This window comes from Macrobrachium rosenbergii, chromosome 47 (assembly GCF_040412425.1).
Source record: "Macrobrachium rosenbergii isolate ZJJX-2024 chromosome 47, ASM4041242v1, whole genome shotgun sequence".
Classification (NCBI taxonomy): Eukaryota; Metazoa; Arthropoda; class Malacostraca; order Decapoda; family Palaemonidae; genus Macrobrachium; species Macrobrachium rosenbergii.
Window position 1 is genome coordinate 25,510,624 of NC_089787.1, and position 19,950 is coordinate 25,530,573.

At 35.9% G+C, this 19,950-nt stretch overlaps 1 protein-coding gene across 37 annotated transcripts in view; it reads right to left on the reverse strand.

The window, feature by feature from the left end:
* slo (calcium-activated potassium channel slo) overlaps positions 1-12,193 on the reverse strand; it is a 522,131-nt gene extending 509,938 nt beyond the window's left edge. For 31 of the 37 annotated variants that reach the window (XM_067090350.1, XM_067090342.1, XM_067090351.1 and 28 more), the window contains exon 1: positions 11,744-12,192. In XM_067090350.1, the coding sequence (XP_066946451.1) occupies positions 11,744-12,076 (333 nt within the window). In that variant the 5' untranslated portion in view covers positions 12,077-12,192. Of the gene's footprint in view, positions 1-11,743 lie in introns of all 37 variants that reach the window. The other 6 variants (XM_067090341.1, XM_067090333.1, XM_067090332.1 and 3 more) reach the window with 1 other exon arrangement.
* Between the last annotated feature and the right edge of the window lie 7,757 nt (positions 12,194-19,950).

Consider the following 19,950-nt stretch of genomic DNA (forward strand, 5'->3'; position numbering starts at 1 on the left):
CGTATAGAGTAAAATATAATAATAATAATGAAATAATAATAATAATAATAATAATAATAATAATAATAATAATAATAATAATAATAATAATAGCATCTACGTTTAGACATGCATCCGTCATAAAATAAAGTTTTATATTTTTGACAATTTTTATCAAGCGACGAAAATATAATAATATATTATAATAATATATTTCAAATATAGAAATATTTTATAATGACATAACTTTATGTCTCGGTTAAGTTAGGTCAGGTTAGGTTATGTCAGGTTAGGTTATATCAGGCCGAGGTGGGTTAGGCTAAGTCAGCTTGCCTTAGCTTAGAGAATTTGACCTCAAACGAGACACCGCTGATGGACACATTAGTAACAAATAATTATGTCTTATTGTTTTTCTGTTGCTATGCTTAATTTTCTCTATTGGCGCCCCCCCCTTTCCCCAAATTCCACACCCTTCCCCCCCCAAACCACCCTAATTATAGAATCACATACTCAGCAAAATTTTTCTTTTGTAATTATATGTATATTTGTAATACGTATAGAATTGTCAATTCACATTCACTCTGAACAGATATAATTAAATGAACTGTTTATGCTTTTTAGCGTCCTATCTCTCTCTCTCTCCTCAGTGAATATTTTATATCGTTCTGTAAAGACAGTTTTTTTTTTTTTTTTTTATGTATATAAAATTGGGCTGCGTATTCTCAACGTCATTTGTACCAGATTCGTAAGCTTTAATATTCTCTTTTATTCTGTTTCCTGGTTCGTCTCCGTTCCTGGAAAAATACGAGTATATTTTAGTCCTATTTTCTCAGAATTTATTTCCCTCCCCTCTCTCACTCTCTTTCTTCTTGTGTATTTTTCTTATAATTATTTTATTCTGTCTCTTCTTTTCTTCATAATTTTAGTTCATTTTAATGCCATATTCTTCCTCACTCTCTCTGTCTCCTTTTTCTTAGAATTATTTTATTCTGTGTACTTTTCTTCATAATTGCAGTTTATTTTCATTTAATCTCATTCTTCTCCTCTCCTCGGAATGTCTATTTTTAATTGTTCCTTCTCTTCCACTTGCTTTTGTTCTGCTCCAAACTTCCATTTTTAGAAACAGTGATTAAAAGAGGGAGCTACAGTTATATATCATTTTGTCTTTCAAAATTTCTACATATTTTTCTCTCGCGGTATTTTAGTCCATTGCAGCATTTACCACGTTCGGTTTATATATTTATTTGTTGTATCTGCGTTTCTCTTTTGTTTAGAGACTAAATGTCTCCTCTATTCAGTCCGAAATCTTTTTCTCTATACATTTTTTTTTTTTTTGGTAATTTTTATCCTTCCTCTTGTTTTTTCATTTCTTAATTTATTTTCGATATTATTTCAGTTCTTTGTTTCATTATTGTTTTTTCTTTTTTAATTCTCTTCAGCAAGAGGATATTTTTTTGCCTCATCCCTCTCTCTCGATTTTTGTTCATTTGCATGCAAATTTTCCTTTTCGTTTTTCTTTCCACATCCTTACTTCCTCTTTTCTTTCCTTTTATCGTTGTGTTCTTCTTCAAGTCTTCACTTCATGTTGTTCTTAACATACGTAATTTTCGATAATCTTAAATACCTTTATTTTTAATCTTCTAGTTCTTCTGTAAGCCTCTTCTTCTATATCTGCCTCTTTATTATTGCCAATTTCTTTTCTGTGGACCTTGCAGCTTGAGGTCCTTATTTTTAAAAGATTTCCTCTCTCTCTCTCTCTCTCTCTCTCTCTCTCTCTCTCTCTCTCTCTCTCTCTCTCTCTCTCTCTCTCTCTCTCTCTCTCTCTCTCTCTCTCCGATTTCTTTTTGTCCGGCTCTGAACCCCATTCTTGGAAACAGTGGGGGAATAGAAGGGTCCATATTAATATTATTTTTTCCCTTCCTCATATTCCATTTTTCTTTCACGGTTTTTATTTTTAGTCTATCAAAATGTTTCCTGTATTTTATTTATTCTTTTTTTTTAATTTCTTACTGTTATCACATTATGCGTCTCCTCTTGTCAATCTGGAATCATTTCACCCTCGGAACTTTTCGCGTTTCTATCTTAAAATTCTTCTGTTTCATTTCCTCATTTTCTGTTATTTTCCATTGCGATGGGTCGTCCTATTATTGCGTCTGTGCTTTTATTTTCTGTTATTTCATTCCGAGTTTTTGCTTTGGTCCTCTTTCTAATTTTTGTTTCAATTTTCATATTATTTTTCTTTTTATTTTTTTTTGCAATTTTTACAGTATATATTTCTTCGCTATCTCATTCTCTTTTTTGTAATCCTTTTGTTCTTTCGTCAGTTTTCATGCTGATCTAACCATACATTTTTTTCTTTATTTTATTGTACACCATTCTTTATCATCGTTCTCATCTTCATTCTTCGCTACGTATATTCAATACTCAGTTTTTAAATGAGTCAGAAATGTTAATTTTTTTAAGCTACCCAAATTATTTACAATTTGAGTCTTCACTTTGTACAAACCCTGTGCTGAATACCTTATTGATTGATTTATAGATTTTAGGCATACATGCCAAGCATTGGGGCAACTAAGGCCATTCAGCGCCGAAACGGAAATTGGCAGAGGTTTGAAAGGTGTAACGGGAGGAAAACCTCAAAGCAGTTGCACAATGAATCAATTGTTAGGAGATGGAAGAAAGAGAATATGAACGGAGGTACAGTAAAAGGAATGAAAGCAGTTGCAGCTAGGGGCCTTGGAAGGGACGCTGCAAAGACCCTTAAGTAATGCCTACATTGCAACGAATGAGGTACATTGACAGCACTACCCCCCTACGGAGTCGAATACCGTATTCTTGAAGGTTGTATCTCTCTCTCTCTCTCTCTCTCTCAGTCCACTTCGGAATAGCTCTCTCCTTGCATTTGTATATTTGCTCATGATTATGTTAATCTCTCCTTTTTTCTGTCATTTTTCTCTCATTTTTAAATTGCAATATTTTATATATATATATATATATATATATATATATATATATATATATATATATATATATATATATATATATATATATATTATTTTTTTTTTTTTTTTTTTTTTTTTTTTCTTGTTTTATTATCTAGTTCTGCCTTTCCATTTCAGATTCGTCTCTTATTCTCTATTTCTTAGGTTATCTTCATATACGTTTACCCCGTTTTTGTTATAGTTTCTCAACATTCCTCTTCTTTCTTGTTTTTATCTTTTCATTGCGTATTTCGCTTCCCTCCTGTGACACCGTCTTCTAATTCCTATTTTTTAGTTTTCTGTAAAAGAAAACTATTGTGCCGGCTTTGTCTGTCCGTCCGCACTTTATTCTGTCCGCCCTCAGATCTTAAAAACCACTAAGGCTAGAGGGCTGCAAAATGGTATGTTGATCGTCCACCCTCCAATCATCATACATACCAAATTGCAGCCCTCTAGCCTCAGTAATTTTCATTTTATTTGAGGTTAAAGTTAGCCATAATCGTGCTTCTGGATATGCCACCACCGGTCCGTGGTTACAATGGGCAGCGACTCATACAGCATTATACCGAGACCACCGAAAGATAGATCAATTTTCGGTGGCCTTGATTATACGCTGTAGCGGCTGTACAGACAACTCGATTGCGCCGAAGAAACTTCGGCGCATTTGATACTTGTTATTTTCTTAACTAGTATTTATCCCTTTCTGACTTGTGTTCTTTTCTTTATCTTCTGTTTAAACCGTCTCTCTAGTCCTACCTTTCCTCCTGTCTTCATTCCCACCCATCTCAATTCTTGTTCCTAGCTTATAGTTTCTTCCTATTCCACCCGTCCGTTTTCATTCCATATATCCACCTGTCTCCCCCGCTCCTGTGCTTTATTCCCTTTTCTACCATTCCCTCCTTTTGTCGTGAACCATTTGGTCTATCTCCCTTATTCTGTGCGTCGTTTTCTTTGCCTCGAAGTTACTGTTAATCTGGTAACATTTCTCTCTCATGTTGTTTATTCCCTTTTCGTACTTAATATATTTTATGATAACGTTCTCCTGTAAGACTTTTTTTATTACTGTTTTTTTTCGCGTGATGTCTTTTCCGCCTAATGTATTGTATCTGCTTAGACATGAATTCTTTGTAGTCTTATTCATTCTGACGAATGCAGTCGTGTTTTCATTTTGATTCATTCTTCTTAGTGCGTATTTATGAGAGAGAGAGAGAGAGAGAGAGAGAGAGAGAGAGAGAGAGAGAGAGAGAGAGAGAGAGAGAGAGAGAGAGAGAGATTCGTCCTCTTGGATCCTTGTTTAAACAGGAAGACTTCTTTCCCAAAACTTCCACTCGGTGTTTAAGTTCTGATCTTGGGTCTCGGAAATTTGTAAAACCTTGAGTCAGGTCACCATCTGAGACTCTCATTTTTATGTAAAGAAAAAAAAATTGATTTAACGTGAGTTTTAAAAGTCCTTTTTCAATTTTCACGCCCGCTTAATTTCACTCGGGGTAAATGTTCTGAAAGCGCCCCTCGCCGCGGTAACGATCTATATAAGCTTCCGTAGGCCTATAAAACTGTAGCAGATTTGGCGGCGCTCGTGAAAATATTCTGCGCATCCGGCAGCTTTTCGGCCAAGCGATGGGGAGCTGGATGTTAGGCCAATGTCTCAGAAGAGCTGAGCCTAAAGATATAGCCACGATAATGGTTTTAAGAAGAAGAAGAAGAAGAAGAGGAGGAAAAGGGAGGGAGGGGTGGGAGGAGTAATGGAACTCTCTCCAATATGGCTTCCGTGATCATCTTGGGACGTTGGTGCTAAAACCCCATTAGCTATGTGTGTGTCTCCCTTACGTAATTTCTTCGCCACGGTTACTGTCAGAATGTATAAGTGTGCTTTCCCTTGATGCGAAGCTCCTCTTTTCCTCATTATCATCATTTTTTTTATGAGAAATATAGGACTATCGTGATATAGGTTACTATTCGTCAATGCACTTTGTGATATTGAGACTAGTGTGGTTTAGTACTATCTATGCATTTAGAGGCTTTATTAGTATCATAGGTTACTGTCCTACTATTTGATGATATAAGAACCATCTTAATGGCTTGCTATCTATATGGGGATGATGATTAGTGGAATTACTTTACTGCCTGTGTACAAGATGGCTTATTATTCGCCTGCCTAGAGAATATAGCGAGGCTTCAGTACCAAAGTGAATACAGGCTAAAGCCAAGTTAGTGTTAGAAACATATGATCTAATTATATATTAAAAATATTAGGCTAAAACTTAAAAGCTGTAAATACCATGAAAATGTACAAGGCTTTATATATATATATATATATATATATATATATATATATATATATATATATATATATACCGAAAAATAAACGTCGAATCTACATGCACCAAAATATATGACATGGCTGGAAAACATATAGTCAAGCAATAGACTTTATACCTAAAATATATAGGGCTTAAGTGTACATGACGTTGACAGATGATGATCTGTCATATTTTGCATAAACCGCTTATTCTTCGTGTAAAAATCCCCCCGTTTTACCTCTGTGCATAAAATAACGCAACATTATATATAAAATTATAAATATACATTATATATATACATATATATATAGGTATATGTGTATATATATTTACATATATGTATATATACATAAAGATATATATATATATATATATATATATATATATATATATATATATATATATATATATATATATTTATATATATATATACCCACACTTCTGGCGCAGCCGAGAATGTGTAAATAATATTTTAACATCACGTACACCTATTTTTCTTGGGTAACTTAGGCATTGTTGGGACAGAATAGACCCCGTCAACTGACTTAGCACAATAGAGCATAAGAGAGGAAGAGAAAACTTGAGTGCAACACGGACATAAAGGTCTGGAGGCTGTTTAGGCCTAAGTTGAAAAATCCACTATTTTTATGCCTAAGCTGTAATTTTCATGATGCAACAGAGGTCGGTGGTCGCTGGGTTATTGTGCAATGACGGGACGTTTCCGAAAGGTCGTTTTACGATATATATTTCATAAAGGTCACCTCAGATTTCCTTTTTATTTTTCAAAGGTCGTTTCCGGCTTCCCCGTTTCAAAAAAAAAAGTCGTTCTAGACTTTCTTATATATCAGAAACATAGTTTCAGACTTCTTCCTAATTCCTGAAAGTTCATTTCAGACTCCTTCATTTCTGAAAGGTCTTTTGCAACTTTCTTATTTCTGAAAGTTTGTTTCCAGCTTCTTATTTTCTGAAAGCTCGTTTCCAACTTCTTATTTTCTGAAAGCTTGTTTCCAACTTCTTATTCTCTGGAAGCTTGTTTCCAGCTTCTTATTTTCTGGAAGCTTGTTTCCAACTTCTTATTTTCTGGAAGCTTGTTCCCAGCTTCTTATTTTCTGGAAGCTAGTTTCCAACTTCTTATTTTCTGAAAGCTTGTTGCCAATTTCTTATTCTCTGGAAGCTTGTATCCAGCTTCTTATTTTCTAAAAAGCTTGTTTCCAGCTTCTTATTTTCTGGAAGCTTGTTCCCAGCTTCTTATTTTCTGGAAGCTAGTTTCCAACTTCTTATTTTCTGAAAGCTTGATTCCAATCTCTTATTTTCTAAAAAGCTTGTTTCCAGCTTCTTATTTTCTAAAAGCTTGTTTCCAACTTCTTATTTTCTGAAAAGCTTGTTTCCAACTTCTAATTTTCTTATTCCAGCTTCTTATTTTCTGGAAGCTTGTTTCCAACTTCTTATTTTCTGAAAGCTTGTTTCCAACTTCTTGTTTTCTGAAAGCTTGTTTCCAACTTCTTATTTTCTGAAAGTTGTTTCCAACTTCTTATTTTCTGAAAGTTGTTTCCAACTTCTTATTTTCTGAAAGTTGTTTCCAACTTCTTATTTTCTGAAAGTTGTTTCCAACTTCTTATTTTCTGAAAGCTTGTTTCCAGCTTCTTGTTTTCCGAAAGCTTGTCTCCAACTTCTTACTTTCTGAAAGTTGTTTCCAACTTCTTATTTTCTGAAAGCTTGTTTCCAACTTCTTATTTTCTGAAAGTTTGTTCCCGACTACTTATTTTCTGAAAGCTTGTTTCCAACTTCTTATTTTCTGAAAACTTGTTTCCAACTTCTTATTCTCTGAAAGCTTGTCTCCCAACTTCTTATTTTCTGAAAGCTTGTTTCCAGCTTCTTATTTCCTGAAAGCTTGTTTACAACTTCTTATTTTCTGAAAGTTTGTTCTCAACTTCTTATTTTCTGAAAGCTTGTTTCCAGCTTCTTATTTTATGAAAGTTTGTTTCCAACTTATTTTCTGAAAGTTTGTTTCCAACTTCTTATTCTCTGAAAGCTTGTTTCCAGTTTCTTATTTTCTGAAAGCTTATCTCCAACTTCTTATTTTCTGAAAGCTTGCTTCCAACTTCTTATTTTCTGAAAGCTTGTTTCCAACTTCTTATTTTCTGAAAGTTTGTTTCCAACTTCTTATTTCCTGAAAGCTTGTTTCCAACTTCTTATTTTCTGAAAGCTTGTTTCCAACATCTTATTTTCTGAAAGCTTGTTTCCAACTTCTTATTTTCTGAAAGCTTGTTTCCAACTTCTTATTTTCTGAAAGCTTGTTTCCAACTTCTTATTTTCTGAAAGCTTGTTTCCAACATCTTATTTTCTGAAAAGCTGTTTCCAGTTTCTCCTTCTTCAGAAATGTCTGGAAAGTTCCAATTTCTGAAAAGCCGTTTCAGAGTGGCTTAGGTCTTCTTTTCTGAACAATTTTATTTGGGACTTTCCCATTTCTGAAAACCTGTTTTTTCAGTTTCCCCTCGCTCTGAAGCGCAAGCTGAAAGATCCCTATTTCAGAAAAGTCGTGTCAGAATATCAGGTTCCTGAAAGTGGTTTCAGCCTTGGAATGCTTCTTAAAATTCGCCACGAACTATTGATCAAAGATTATGCCAAACTTCCTCATATTTCTAAAAGGTTAAACTCGCTCCTTTATGCGGAGGAAGTTTGAAACTTCTTTATTTCTGAAGGAAGTTTCGAACTTCGTGGTCTGAGGATTGTTTGAGCGGCCGTAATTATGAGAGCTTCCTTTTTCTGGAAGCTAATTTCAGCTTTGCTTTCAAACATGTGTTTTATAAAGCGTGTTCGAAGTATCCTTTCCCAGATGTGATTTCAAACCCTTTTTTTGTAATGGTCATTTCAAACGTTTCTTCCTAAGCTTATTTTAAATATCCTTTCTGAAGCTTATTTTGAATTTCTTTTCTGAAGCTTATTTTGAATTTCCTTTCTGAAACTTATTTGAAGTTTCTTTTCTGAAGCTTATTTTGAATTTCCTTTCAGAAGCTTATTTTAAATTTCCTTTCTGAAGCTTATTTTAAATTTCCTTTCTGAAGCTTATTTTGAATTTCCTTTCTGCAGCTTACTTGAAGTTTCTTTTCTAAATCTTATTTCAAGTTTCCTTTATAAATCTTATCTCAGTTTTTCAACTAGAGCTTATCTTAGGCTTCCTCTCTGTAGTAAACATCAATTTTGAGAGTCCTGTTTTTTTAAAAAATAGCTCATTTCAAAAACAACCCACTTGTTTAAGTTTATCTCAAACTTCCCATCCAATGCTGATTTTCGATAATCTACAAATAGCTCACTTGAAACTTCAGATATCTTCTCGTCCACAGGTCTACATTGATTGATTTGTTTATGTAATCTGCCGTCGCCGCAGTGACCATGGTTACAGTTATCCTATTACCTCTCTGGACATATGCTGTACTCTTGGCTTCATAGTTTAGACGGTGCAGAATTAGTGTTTTTGTTTTGTTTAGTTGTCGAATAATGTTAATTTCTCATGTGAAATTTGTTCCTTCTAAATGTTTGCGGACGAATAACGTAATTTTTCTTCCAATACATTTTATTAATGTTTATGGTCATGATTTTCTGGAAAGTGATTTTATTACTTGATGGCCGTGTCGTTTAAGGCATCACTGTAGTCCTGAGTTCTTGTCTTCCGTGGTTCGAGCCCAAGAGACGACGAACTTGTTATCAACTAAAAAATTCCCATTCGTGTAACATATATGAAAATATTTTATTTCCGAGGTAGAGCGAATTGGATATTAAAGAACGTTTGTAGCTTAATGCTCGCTTATATATATATATATATATATATATATATATATATATATAAATATATTGGCTTTTTGTAGAAGAATTGGCTATTTCATATCGTTAGAATAAACCATTTCCAAGTCTATTTCTATATTTTCTATAAAAGTGGCTTAGTTTTAACTTGAGGTTTCTGCCAAAAGCGAGGAGGAAATTGATGTGTATACAGTATTGATTTTTTTTTTCTTTCGGCGTGACAGCTTCATTAATTTGATGAATGGATGAACTTGATATTTATTGATGATATTCTCTCTAAATTAGGTTTATTTCCCCCCCTTTTCGTTTTTAACATATGGGCGGGTAAACATCATGTTTATTCCTTTATGTTTATTCTGATAATTTACTTAATAATGGCTCTATTTCCCCGCCCCCCAAGTTTGTTCCAGTATTTTCTAAGAATTTAGTTTATGTCTTCTATTTATCTATTATAAATGTATTAGATGGTTTTTTTTTAAATGTATAAAATTATTGTCCATTTTAATAATTTCGAAGAAAGGACCCATATCTTACTGGTTATTTATCAGACGGTGGCATATATAAATTCTTATTTTCTTGTGCGTAACTGAAAGAAATAATACGACGATAATTCAAAAGCTTTTAAAAGCGTATTTCACTGAGACACCCTGTTTAAATACGCCAATATTAATAAAACGTATTTCACTGAGACTAACCCTATTTAAATACGTCATTTTTAAAAGCGTTTTCACTGAGACTGACTCTGTTCAAATACGTCAATATTTTTAAGAGCGTATTTCACTGAGACTGACCCTATTTAAATATGTCGATATATTAAGAAGCGTATTTCACTGAGACTGACCCTATTTAAATACTCCAATATTTTTAAAAGCGTATTCCAGTCTGACTGACCCTGTTTCAGTACGCCAATATTTGTAAAAGCGTATTTCACAGACTGACCTAATTTGACCGTACTTAACAATTGAAGCATTTTATCATAATTCCAGTCCCTCTGCTTCTTATGGATATCTATAATCGCCCCCCCCCCCCACAACACCTTTCTTTTCAGAGGCAAGGAAGCTTTGAGGTCCAGTTTCCAAAATCACGAATTTTGGGACTGAAATCCTTCGTTCGTGTTTGAAACATATTTTTATTTATTTAAATATTGTGGTACCTTATCCGTGAATAGTGCTTTGTTAGTATGTTAAAAAGTCAGTTTAACGTAATATGTACTGTTATAAAACTTACAGGACTACCATTACACATAAACACGCACATATACATACATAATATAAATCTTTGTAATGTGCTAAAAATGTACAACAAATCAGTACTTTATCCAGCAGCGAAAAAAAATATATATATATATATAGTAGCAAGATATGTCAAGATTCTTGTAGCATATAACACAATTCATGCGTCCATCACCACATCGAATATACCACACGAACAAACGCATAGATGAACCCGTAACAATTTCACGAATGTCAATAATTTCCTGGGTTTACCAGAATCCGGGACAGATAATCTTACGGCGTGACGAACGCAGAGTAAACGACACAAAAGGCCTCTCTCATTACGACTGTTACGCCCGTTATCACAAAGGAGACGCGTAGGAGGCTGAAAATAAGCGTATTTGGGTGTATCCGCGAGTGCGTATTGGTCGAATGTACAAGCACCTTTAATTAAGCATACTAGGTGTGTGTGTGTGTGTGTGCAGTGGTTAGAGCACGGTTCTATTAACGGTAGTGCTAACAGACCTGACCTACATTCCATTCATCTACAGACAAAGCCTGATGCTACCTTCCCCACTTGGGATTATTTCACTTTTGTCAAGTATATTATCTTCCTTTTGTTATCTAAATCTCTCTCTCTCTCTCTCTGTAGGACTAGCGCTAGGGAGCATTGCCAACACCCAACACCCGGCCGTTACTTACACCCAATCGAAAGGTTCCACATTTAGTTTAATCATATCAAGAAACAGAAAATTTGCTGTGCGGTCATTAAAAAGGTTCGTCCGCTCGTACGGTCGGATAAAAATGAAAATTCAGCTAGGCCTTCGTTGTCACACGTCGAGCATTTCGACCGGAACGCGGGAATAGGTCTATTGAAAACGCCATGGCAATAAATGAATCTCATTGCCCCAGTTTCAATGGCTATATTTAACCCGGAGGAGATGGTTCTCGGCTTAAAAATAAGGCTGGTGTCAAACAATGCGTGAAGGTTAAAATAACTACAAAGCAGCGTATTTCTACTTTGCTTTGAAGTCCGCCGTGAAAAAGTGTAGCTTATGCCTCGTATCAGTAACTCAGTTTTAAACTCCCCCCCTTCCATTGCAATCGTTCAGATCGGTGTCAGGAACAGCGAGAGGGAGCGGGGTGGGTTGGTGGGTGGGGTGGGGGGTGTCGATAGCAGAGCTGTGGACAGTGTAATACAGTAATCAAGAGGAATCTTTTCACGACGTCAGAGCAAACAGGATAATCTCGGCGGCGCCCTGCTCTAACCAAGGGGAAAAATATGGATGTCAGCCAGTGATAGCTGGAGGCAGTACTTTCGCGCCAGCGCACATCCCGAGAGCCACCTGGAAGTAAAAGGTTAGTGAAGGACAAAAAAGGTATTCAAGACATATCTCATTTTCTCGCCGCAGGATGCGCGAGGACCCTTCATTTTGGTTATTTTTTTTTTTTTTTTTTTTGAGCTTACCAGGATTCTGCCGGTAGTGGTCTGGCCCGAGATGAGCTCTCCAGCCCAGTCCTTGGCTTCTGTGACGAAGTTGCCCTCCATCAGGTTCTTGGGCTTGGGCTGGCCTGGAGCGAGCCCCCCCTGCTGTGCAAGGAGCTTCTCTTTCTCCTGTTGCTTTTGGAATTCCGATGCATCCTTGTTCCGACAGCAGAGGAAGGAAAAGGCCCGCCATATCAAAACTATGAAAATCCCAGCTAAGAAGGTGAAGATACTTGATAGGAGGAAACACCACCATTTGCGTTCTTTCAGACACTCAGCCTGGGAGAGATGGGGTGTACCCGACCCGTCGGACATTGTTAACACATGTCACTTTCTCATGTAGTCTTAAAATGCTACACACCTAAAACAGATCACATCATCAGATATTTGAAAGGGTGAGTTCCTCTCGGGACAGCCAACGTAACTGGCACAGAATCTAGATCGTCGACGAGAGTTGGTCTCGAGGCGCCAAATCAATATCGCCCGTTGGCCAATGGCAGGGCGCGGAAACGATGACGTTGCGCACAGCGCTCGTAAACGTCATCGATTCTCCGCCAATCAGAATCGCCCTTGCGGCACGGGCTCCAACATTAGCGACCAATGGGAGACGCGGGTGTATCTATGACGCCACGGATTCCCGCCAATCGGCGGCCTTCATTTTGTAAATAGAAGCCGAGAAAAAGTTGAGAGATGTGCAGCTCGGCGGTAATATTGATTTGAGTGAATTCCCGCCATGTGACAACGAGATTTTACTTGACACCCTCGCTAGTAGGTGGCGCTGGTGAGCATGCATGTGTATGTATGTGTGTATGTATGTGTGTACTGACCCTCTGTCGATGTTTGTGCCAACACCGAAATGATATAATGCTTTTCTGATTACAGTGAAAACTAATGTTTTCGCTCGTGGCTTAATCAAGTAACAACAGCGTACCTCGCGCTTTGCAAAAATTAATTATGAGAATTTTTGTGATGGCGTCCCTTTTGTGCACGGAAAAGTCCTATTAATTGGAAGTGAATATTATTCCGAGCAATATTTGTATTAGATAATAGGGATATCAGACTATTGAGAGGACGAGGCATACATTTATGTATGATGTATGTGTACTGCAAATAGTATATTTCCATTTAAGCCTTGCTTCTTTAATTTGAGATTACGCTCTCTCTCTCTCTCTCTCTCTCTCTCTCTCTCTCTCTCTCTCTCTCTCTCTCTCTCTGATGTTCAAGAATATTCACAAGGCTTGTTTACCCCAGTATGGCACTGCCCTTGTACCAGATCGCTATGGTTTGTTGCAGGTTATATATATATATATATATATATATATATATATATATATATATATATATATATATATATATATATATATATATATATATATATGTATATATATATATATATATATATATATATATATATATATATATATATATATATATATATATATATATATATATATATATATATATATATATATATATATATATATAAGGTAACCCTCATAGCTACTTATATCCAGGTTTGGGACTACCTTGAGTATATAACCTCTCATATAAAGATTAGCATAGGAACAAGAGCCCTTGCTGGCATAAGGGCACTGAATATAAATCAACGACAATAACAAGGGTTAGACTTATATTACCTCTGAACTCAATAATTTTATTAACTTATATATATATATATATATATATATATATATATATATATATATATATATATATATGTAGACAGTTACTTCATGCTAACACTTCGTTATGTCAACATTGATATCTCTCACTGACTTACAACAACACCGAAAGCATTCAGCTAATTAATATCTCATAGCTGTTCGTGCTTCGCCGTGCTTACGGCGGCAGCAACTCCGTTAGAACGATAAGTAACATGAATAAATTAATTGCCACGTGGTCTCATTACTCCGAGTAATAGGTGCAGTTCGCTGATGGCGTCATATCACACCATCTCATATCATACCGTTGCATATCATAGAGTGTCTCTCTTTCTCCCTCATATAGAGACATGCAAAAGTAAAATAGACGGCGTTTTCACATAATGAATGTCCCACGCACCTCGTTCGTCACGCTTCCATATCGGAGGTAGAAAAACCGACCATGCATCCGTGGCACGTGGACCTAACAGGACTCTGTAGAATTTTAAGGGAACTCACTTTTTGGGGGCTTTTTGGACTTAGTTTTGGAAAGTAACTCACGTTTTGGGGATTTAATTTGGATTAGAAAGTAACTCACTTTTTGGCTTTTTAGGGGAACTTAATTTTGTTTTGAAAGTAACTCACTTTTTGGGGACTTGATTTTGATTGGAAAGTAACTCAATTTTTGGCTTTTTTGGGGACTTAATTTTGGTTTGAAAGTAACTCACTTTTTGGGGATTTAATTTTGGATTGGAAAGTAACTCAATTTTTGTTTTTTTAGGGGAGACTTAATTTTAATTGGAAAATAACTCAATTTTTGGGGCTTTTTAGGGGACTTAATTTTGACTGGAAAGTAACTCACCTTTTTGGAGCTTTTTGGGACTTGAATTTGACTGGAAAGTCACTCTGACCTTCAGTGCAGCTTGCAACAGACTTCAGGAGTCCGACGGGAGCGGCAGTGGCTCACGTTCAGGTCTGAAATAAAAAAAAAAAGTACGCGAATGAAGTCTAGTATCTAAATTTAAAATTCGTCCTCTTCAATATTTATTCCTTTATAAAATCGTTCTGTTTTAGTTTTCTGTAAAAGAAAACTATTGTGCCGGCTTTGTCTGTCCGTCCGGACTTTATTCTGTCAGCACTTTTTCTGTCCGCACTTTTACTTCCGCTTTTTGTCAGCACTTTTTCTGTCCGCACTTTTTTGTCTGCACTTTTTACCCGCAGTTTTTGTCAGCACTTTTTTTCTCTCCGCACTTTTTTCTGTCTGCACTTTTTTCTGTCTGCACTTTTTTCTGTCCGCAATTTTTCCGTCCGCACTTTTTTCTGTCCGCACTTTTTCTGTCCACCTTTTTTCTGTCCGCCCTCATATCTTAAAAACTACCGAGGCTAGAGGCTGCAAATTGGTATGTTGATCACCCACCCTCCAACATTCAAACATACCAATTTGCAGCCCCTAGCCTCAGTAGTTTTTATTTTATTTAAAGTTAAAGTTGGCCATAATCATGCGTCTGGCAACGGTATATGATAGGCCACCACCGGGCCGTAGTTAAAGTTTCGTGGCCGCGGCTCATACAGCATTATACCGAGACCACCGAAAGATAGATCTATTTTCGGTGTCCTTGATTATGCGCTGTAACGGCGGCTGTACAGAAAACTCGATTGCTCATTTTTTATTTGTTTCAAACTCGTTAAAGCTTTCTTTCCGTCGCTGTTCGTCTTTACCTCCTAATCTGTTACGTAACATCGTTAAAAAAAAATGGTTCATCAAAATCTGTCCCTTCCCCGTCTATTTTTCATTTTGTCTCCAAAAAATACTTCGCAATTCTAACCGCCGAGAGATATCAGGTTTAGTCTTCATTGTATCAATCTGCGTAAAAAAAAAAAAAAAAAAACACACACACACACACACACGATGCTATGCAGGACAGAATGATTCGGACATCTCGTGCCGAAATCGCCCTTAAGCTCAGATGAATTAAAGATCATATTGGAAATGTCCCTCCTCGAATCCCCTTATTCTCTCGGGTTGAAGGATGATGCGATATGCTAACTATACGGTGGAAAGATTTGACGTCAAATTTGAGCAGCCTCTCTATAGAATATCGGGGATATTCTCGATAGAATACCGAGGATATTCTCTGATATCCTTGGATATTCTTGACGTCTGGTGTATTCCCCGTCTCGCTTTATTCCTCTGAGAGTCTGAAATTCTATATTCCTCTTTTGATTTTTTTTTTTTTCCTTAGACGCAAAACATTATACTTCTTGGTCAGATTCATGGCGTGGGGAAACTGTAATGTGAAACCTAGCTGTGTTCCTGAATGATGTCATTCAGTGAATTAATTCATCCTTGTGTATCTATATTTAATTATTGATCGTTTTATAAAATTGATAGATATTTATCTGTTGCATATATCATTAAAATGCCATTTTTACGACTTGTAATCTCGTATGCACAGACATCTTCGAGATTAATGTATTAGGGCTTAAATGACATTCAGTGACACTCATCTGTTGCAGACATGTTTTGAACATGTTGAACTCATGGTTACTCGTTGTGTCATGCATTGGGGCCCTCGTTGGCCTACAGATAATTTAATCCAACGATAAAAATTAAGTGAATATGTTCTCTCTAGTTTCTTGCCTTTATAAATTAGATCAGATTGCTTAACGTCCAGAATACTGTGAAGAAGTAGGCTTCCTTTTTATTTGTGTTTGTCTGTCATCATCCTTTTTCAAAGACTGTTTTACCCTCAAATGCGTTCCAACAATATTTCACCTTGAAATTACACGACAGCTGTCATTTCTCTAATGGCAACGCAAGTAAATGTAGTCCGTTCAATTATTGTGAAGTGGACGAACCACGCCCCTCCGTTTAAAAAAAAAAATAGGTAAAAAATAATATAAAGTTTTCCGGTCTGTAGATTCGTAGCAGGAATTTGAGGAAAAGTAACCCGCTCTACTGAGTTTCGTGCCTGGGCTGTGTAGTACCATTTGGACCGGGTACACTGGCCTCTTTTTTTCTTCTTCTTCTTCTTCTTCTTTTTAAAAGCTAGTTACATCACTAGAAGTTTGGTGTTCCCTGACAATGCTTTTGTTGCTCGTAATCTTTTTTTGGAAGCTTTCCCTACAACACCTGAAGTTCGGAATCGTTGTGAAACGTCTTTGTTTTCATGTTTTTAACAGGCCTCTCTCTCTCTCTCTCTCTCTCTCTCTCTCTCTCTCTCTCTCTCTCTCTCTCTCTCTCTGAAGTTTTCCTTTAAAACACCTTAAGTTCGGAATCTTTGTGAAAAATCTTTGTTTGCATGTTTCACAGATGCTATCTCTCTCTCTCTCTCTCTCTCTCTCTCTCTCTCTCTCTCTCTCTCTCTCTCTCTCTCTCTCTCTCTCTCACAGGTTTTCCCAAAACACCTTAAGTTCGGAACCATTACAAAAGTCTTTGTTTTAATCTCTCTCTCTCTCTCTCTCTCTCTCTCTCTCTCTCTCTCTCTCTCTCTCTCTCTCTCTTATGTTTCTTATTTTTCGAGGGGAGAGCAACTTTCAAGGTAAGTCTCTTGATTTTAAAAAGATGTACGTTTATTACTTCGTGGTAACCAATAAAATCGGTGCCTTCATAATAACTTTTATTATTTCACCTATAATTAGCTTAAAGTGATTACATGAAAAAGGCTGATTCAGCACAAAAAAATATCGTAAATATTGAGAGTTGATTTGACGTAAAAATATGTCTTTTGTTGCCCAAAAATAACACGGACAAAAATTTGAATAACTTTGTTTCTCAACTTCCGTGCCGAACCTTTTTTTTTTCCAGTCGTTTTTAATTTTATTAAATTTATTTGAACATCAATCAGAATTTTGTATGAATCCATTTCCCTTCTTTCGGATCACCACTAGTTTGGGGAGATTTGATTGAGACAATCTTCCCTGCCTCAGTGAAGTATGATTATCTCGACATAATTCGTAAGATTTTGAAGGAGTCGACTCTAAGGCCATGTTAGCCAAATACCCTTCATATGGCTCCAATCCATTCTTTCAACTCATTTGTAGCTTCATATTTTAGCCGTTAATACCGTTGTTGTTGATGTCACAGCATCACCATCTCCCCTTATCACACACACACACACATCACACACACACACACACACACATCTACTGCTCTCCATACATTGTACTGCATAATTGCTACCTCTGGCTCTAGTGCGTAGAAACTGGGTTAGAGACGTATTTCCGTAATGCTTCTTTATCTAATTCATTTGCGTCGTATGTGTGTACACATACTCCGTCCGCACGACACGCCTTGTTTCCTAATGGTAATAGTTGCGTGCTGCACGAATTGGCCGCCAGAGGGCTAACTAACTGACTGACTGTGTGCTCTCTAGTCGGTTCTGTTATTTACAAGTTCAGTTGAGTCATGGAGGATGTTTATATATATATATATATATATATATATATATATATATATATATATATATATATAGAGAGAGAGAATTCATTCATTTTTTTTGTTCGTTGTCTGAGGAGAATTTCAGAGACTGTAAGAAGCATTGGTTTATAGTCGATTTTAGTTGATTGAGAATATTTTTCAAATTTGGAAATGTAGAAATCATGTAGACTTTGGTTCGTTTATATTTTATTTTTTTTTTCGTTTATATATTTTTAAATTTTTTTTCCTTTCGTTTATATTTTCTTGTTCCGTTTACGTTTTTTTTTTTTTGACGCATATCAGGTGATCCATTCCACGGTTTTTATTTATTAAAAAATATTTTTAAAATCGACATGGTACTTATCAGAAGAAAAGATATAGTTTTCAAAATATTAAAAACTTTCTCTCTCTCTCTCTCTCTCTCTCTCTCTCTCTCTCTCTCTCTCTCTCTAATGTCTTCATCACTGCTTCCCAGCAATCGGTATGTGTGAGGTTAAAAGGGGGCATCGTCGGTTAATTTCCCTCACGCCCTTTTAGAGTAATTAGCCTTTGTGTGTGCAATTGCCGTCAGGTGTGTGGGAAAATACTCTAATATTCACCTGGACGTTGTCTTGAAGTTTCTCTCTCTCTCTCTCTCTCTCTCTCTCTCTCTCTCTCTCTCTCTCTCTCTCTCTCTCTCTCTCTCTCTCTCTCTCTTACTGTAGCAAGCAAAAAATCCGAGCATATACTAAAATTGATATGGTCTAGGTTTAGAACTCCCAAACAAAGATATGGATTAGGTCTAGCACTCCCAAACAAAGATTAGTCTAGGTCTACGACGCCTAAACAAAGATATGGTCTAGGTCAGGCCTCCCAAACAAAGATATTGTCACGGTCTAGGTCTAGCATTCCCAAACAAAGATACGGTCTAGGTCTAGCACCCCTAAACGAAGACACAGTCTAGGTCTCCCATACAGAGATTTGGTCTAGTTACATGACCCCCAAACAAAGTTATTCTAGGCGCAGGACTCCCTATCAAAGATATGGTCTAGGTCACATGCTACGTAATCTAGAAGCCCATCGAGTTATTAAATTTACGTGTAGTCCATTCCAATTTAAAAACGACCTATCGTGACTATGGCGTCCTCCGTTACTAACAAAACGAGAAACTTTAGTAAGTATTAGCTCCATTTGCAAAGTACCAACCGTTATTAAAAACAAAACGTGTCATCTGAAACAGAAAGCTTCCATTTAGAATATTAGGCGGAAGTATAGCGTGAGGGTCCAGGGTAGCGGGTCATTTAGCCTTAAACTAGGTGACATCATTGTAGAATAGTTATTTTTCAATGGATGATTATTAATTATTATGATCCTCTGGGTATTTTTTTCTTATTTTCATAAGGATTTTATTCTGTGTAGCTTGTTTGAAGTGTCAGTGACCATTTATAGTATTTATAGAGGTTAAATTCTTAGTATAAAAGATTATTCTTTATATTATTTCATAATTATGAAACTTGACTGCTGTATTTGTTTTACAGAACTAAATGTAGTTACGTGTTTTATTCATGTATATATATAATGAATGAAAGAATAGTCCAAATGAATTATTTTTGTCATGCACAATTTATAAATCTCAAGGTTACTTAAACCAAAATGTAGCGTCAACCTAATAAAAGTGAATTAAAGAATTAAGAGAATTAAATGACAGAAATAAACATTTAAAAAACTGTAATAGATTTCAAGACGACGTCGTACACATTTAAACAATTGTTATAGATTTCAAGATGACGTCGTACAAATTTAAACAATTGTAATAGATTTCAAGACGACGTCGTAAACACTTAAACAATTGTAATAGATTTCAAGACGACGTCGTAAACATTTAAAAAATTGTAATAGATTCCAAGACGACGTCGTAAACATTTAAACAATTGTAATAGATTTCAAGACAATTGTAATAGATTTCAAACATTTAAACAATTGTAATAGATTCCAAGACGACGTCGTAAACATTTAAACAATTGTAATAGATTCCAAGACGACGTCGTAAACATTTAAACAATTGTAATAGATTTCAAGACGACGTCGTGCACATTTAAACAATCGTAACAGATTCCAAGACGACGTCGTAAAACATTTAAACAATCGTA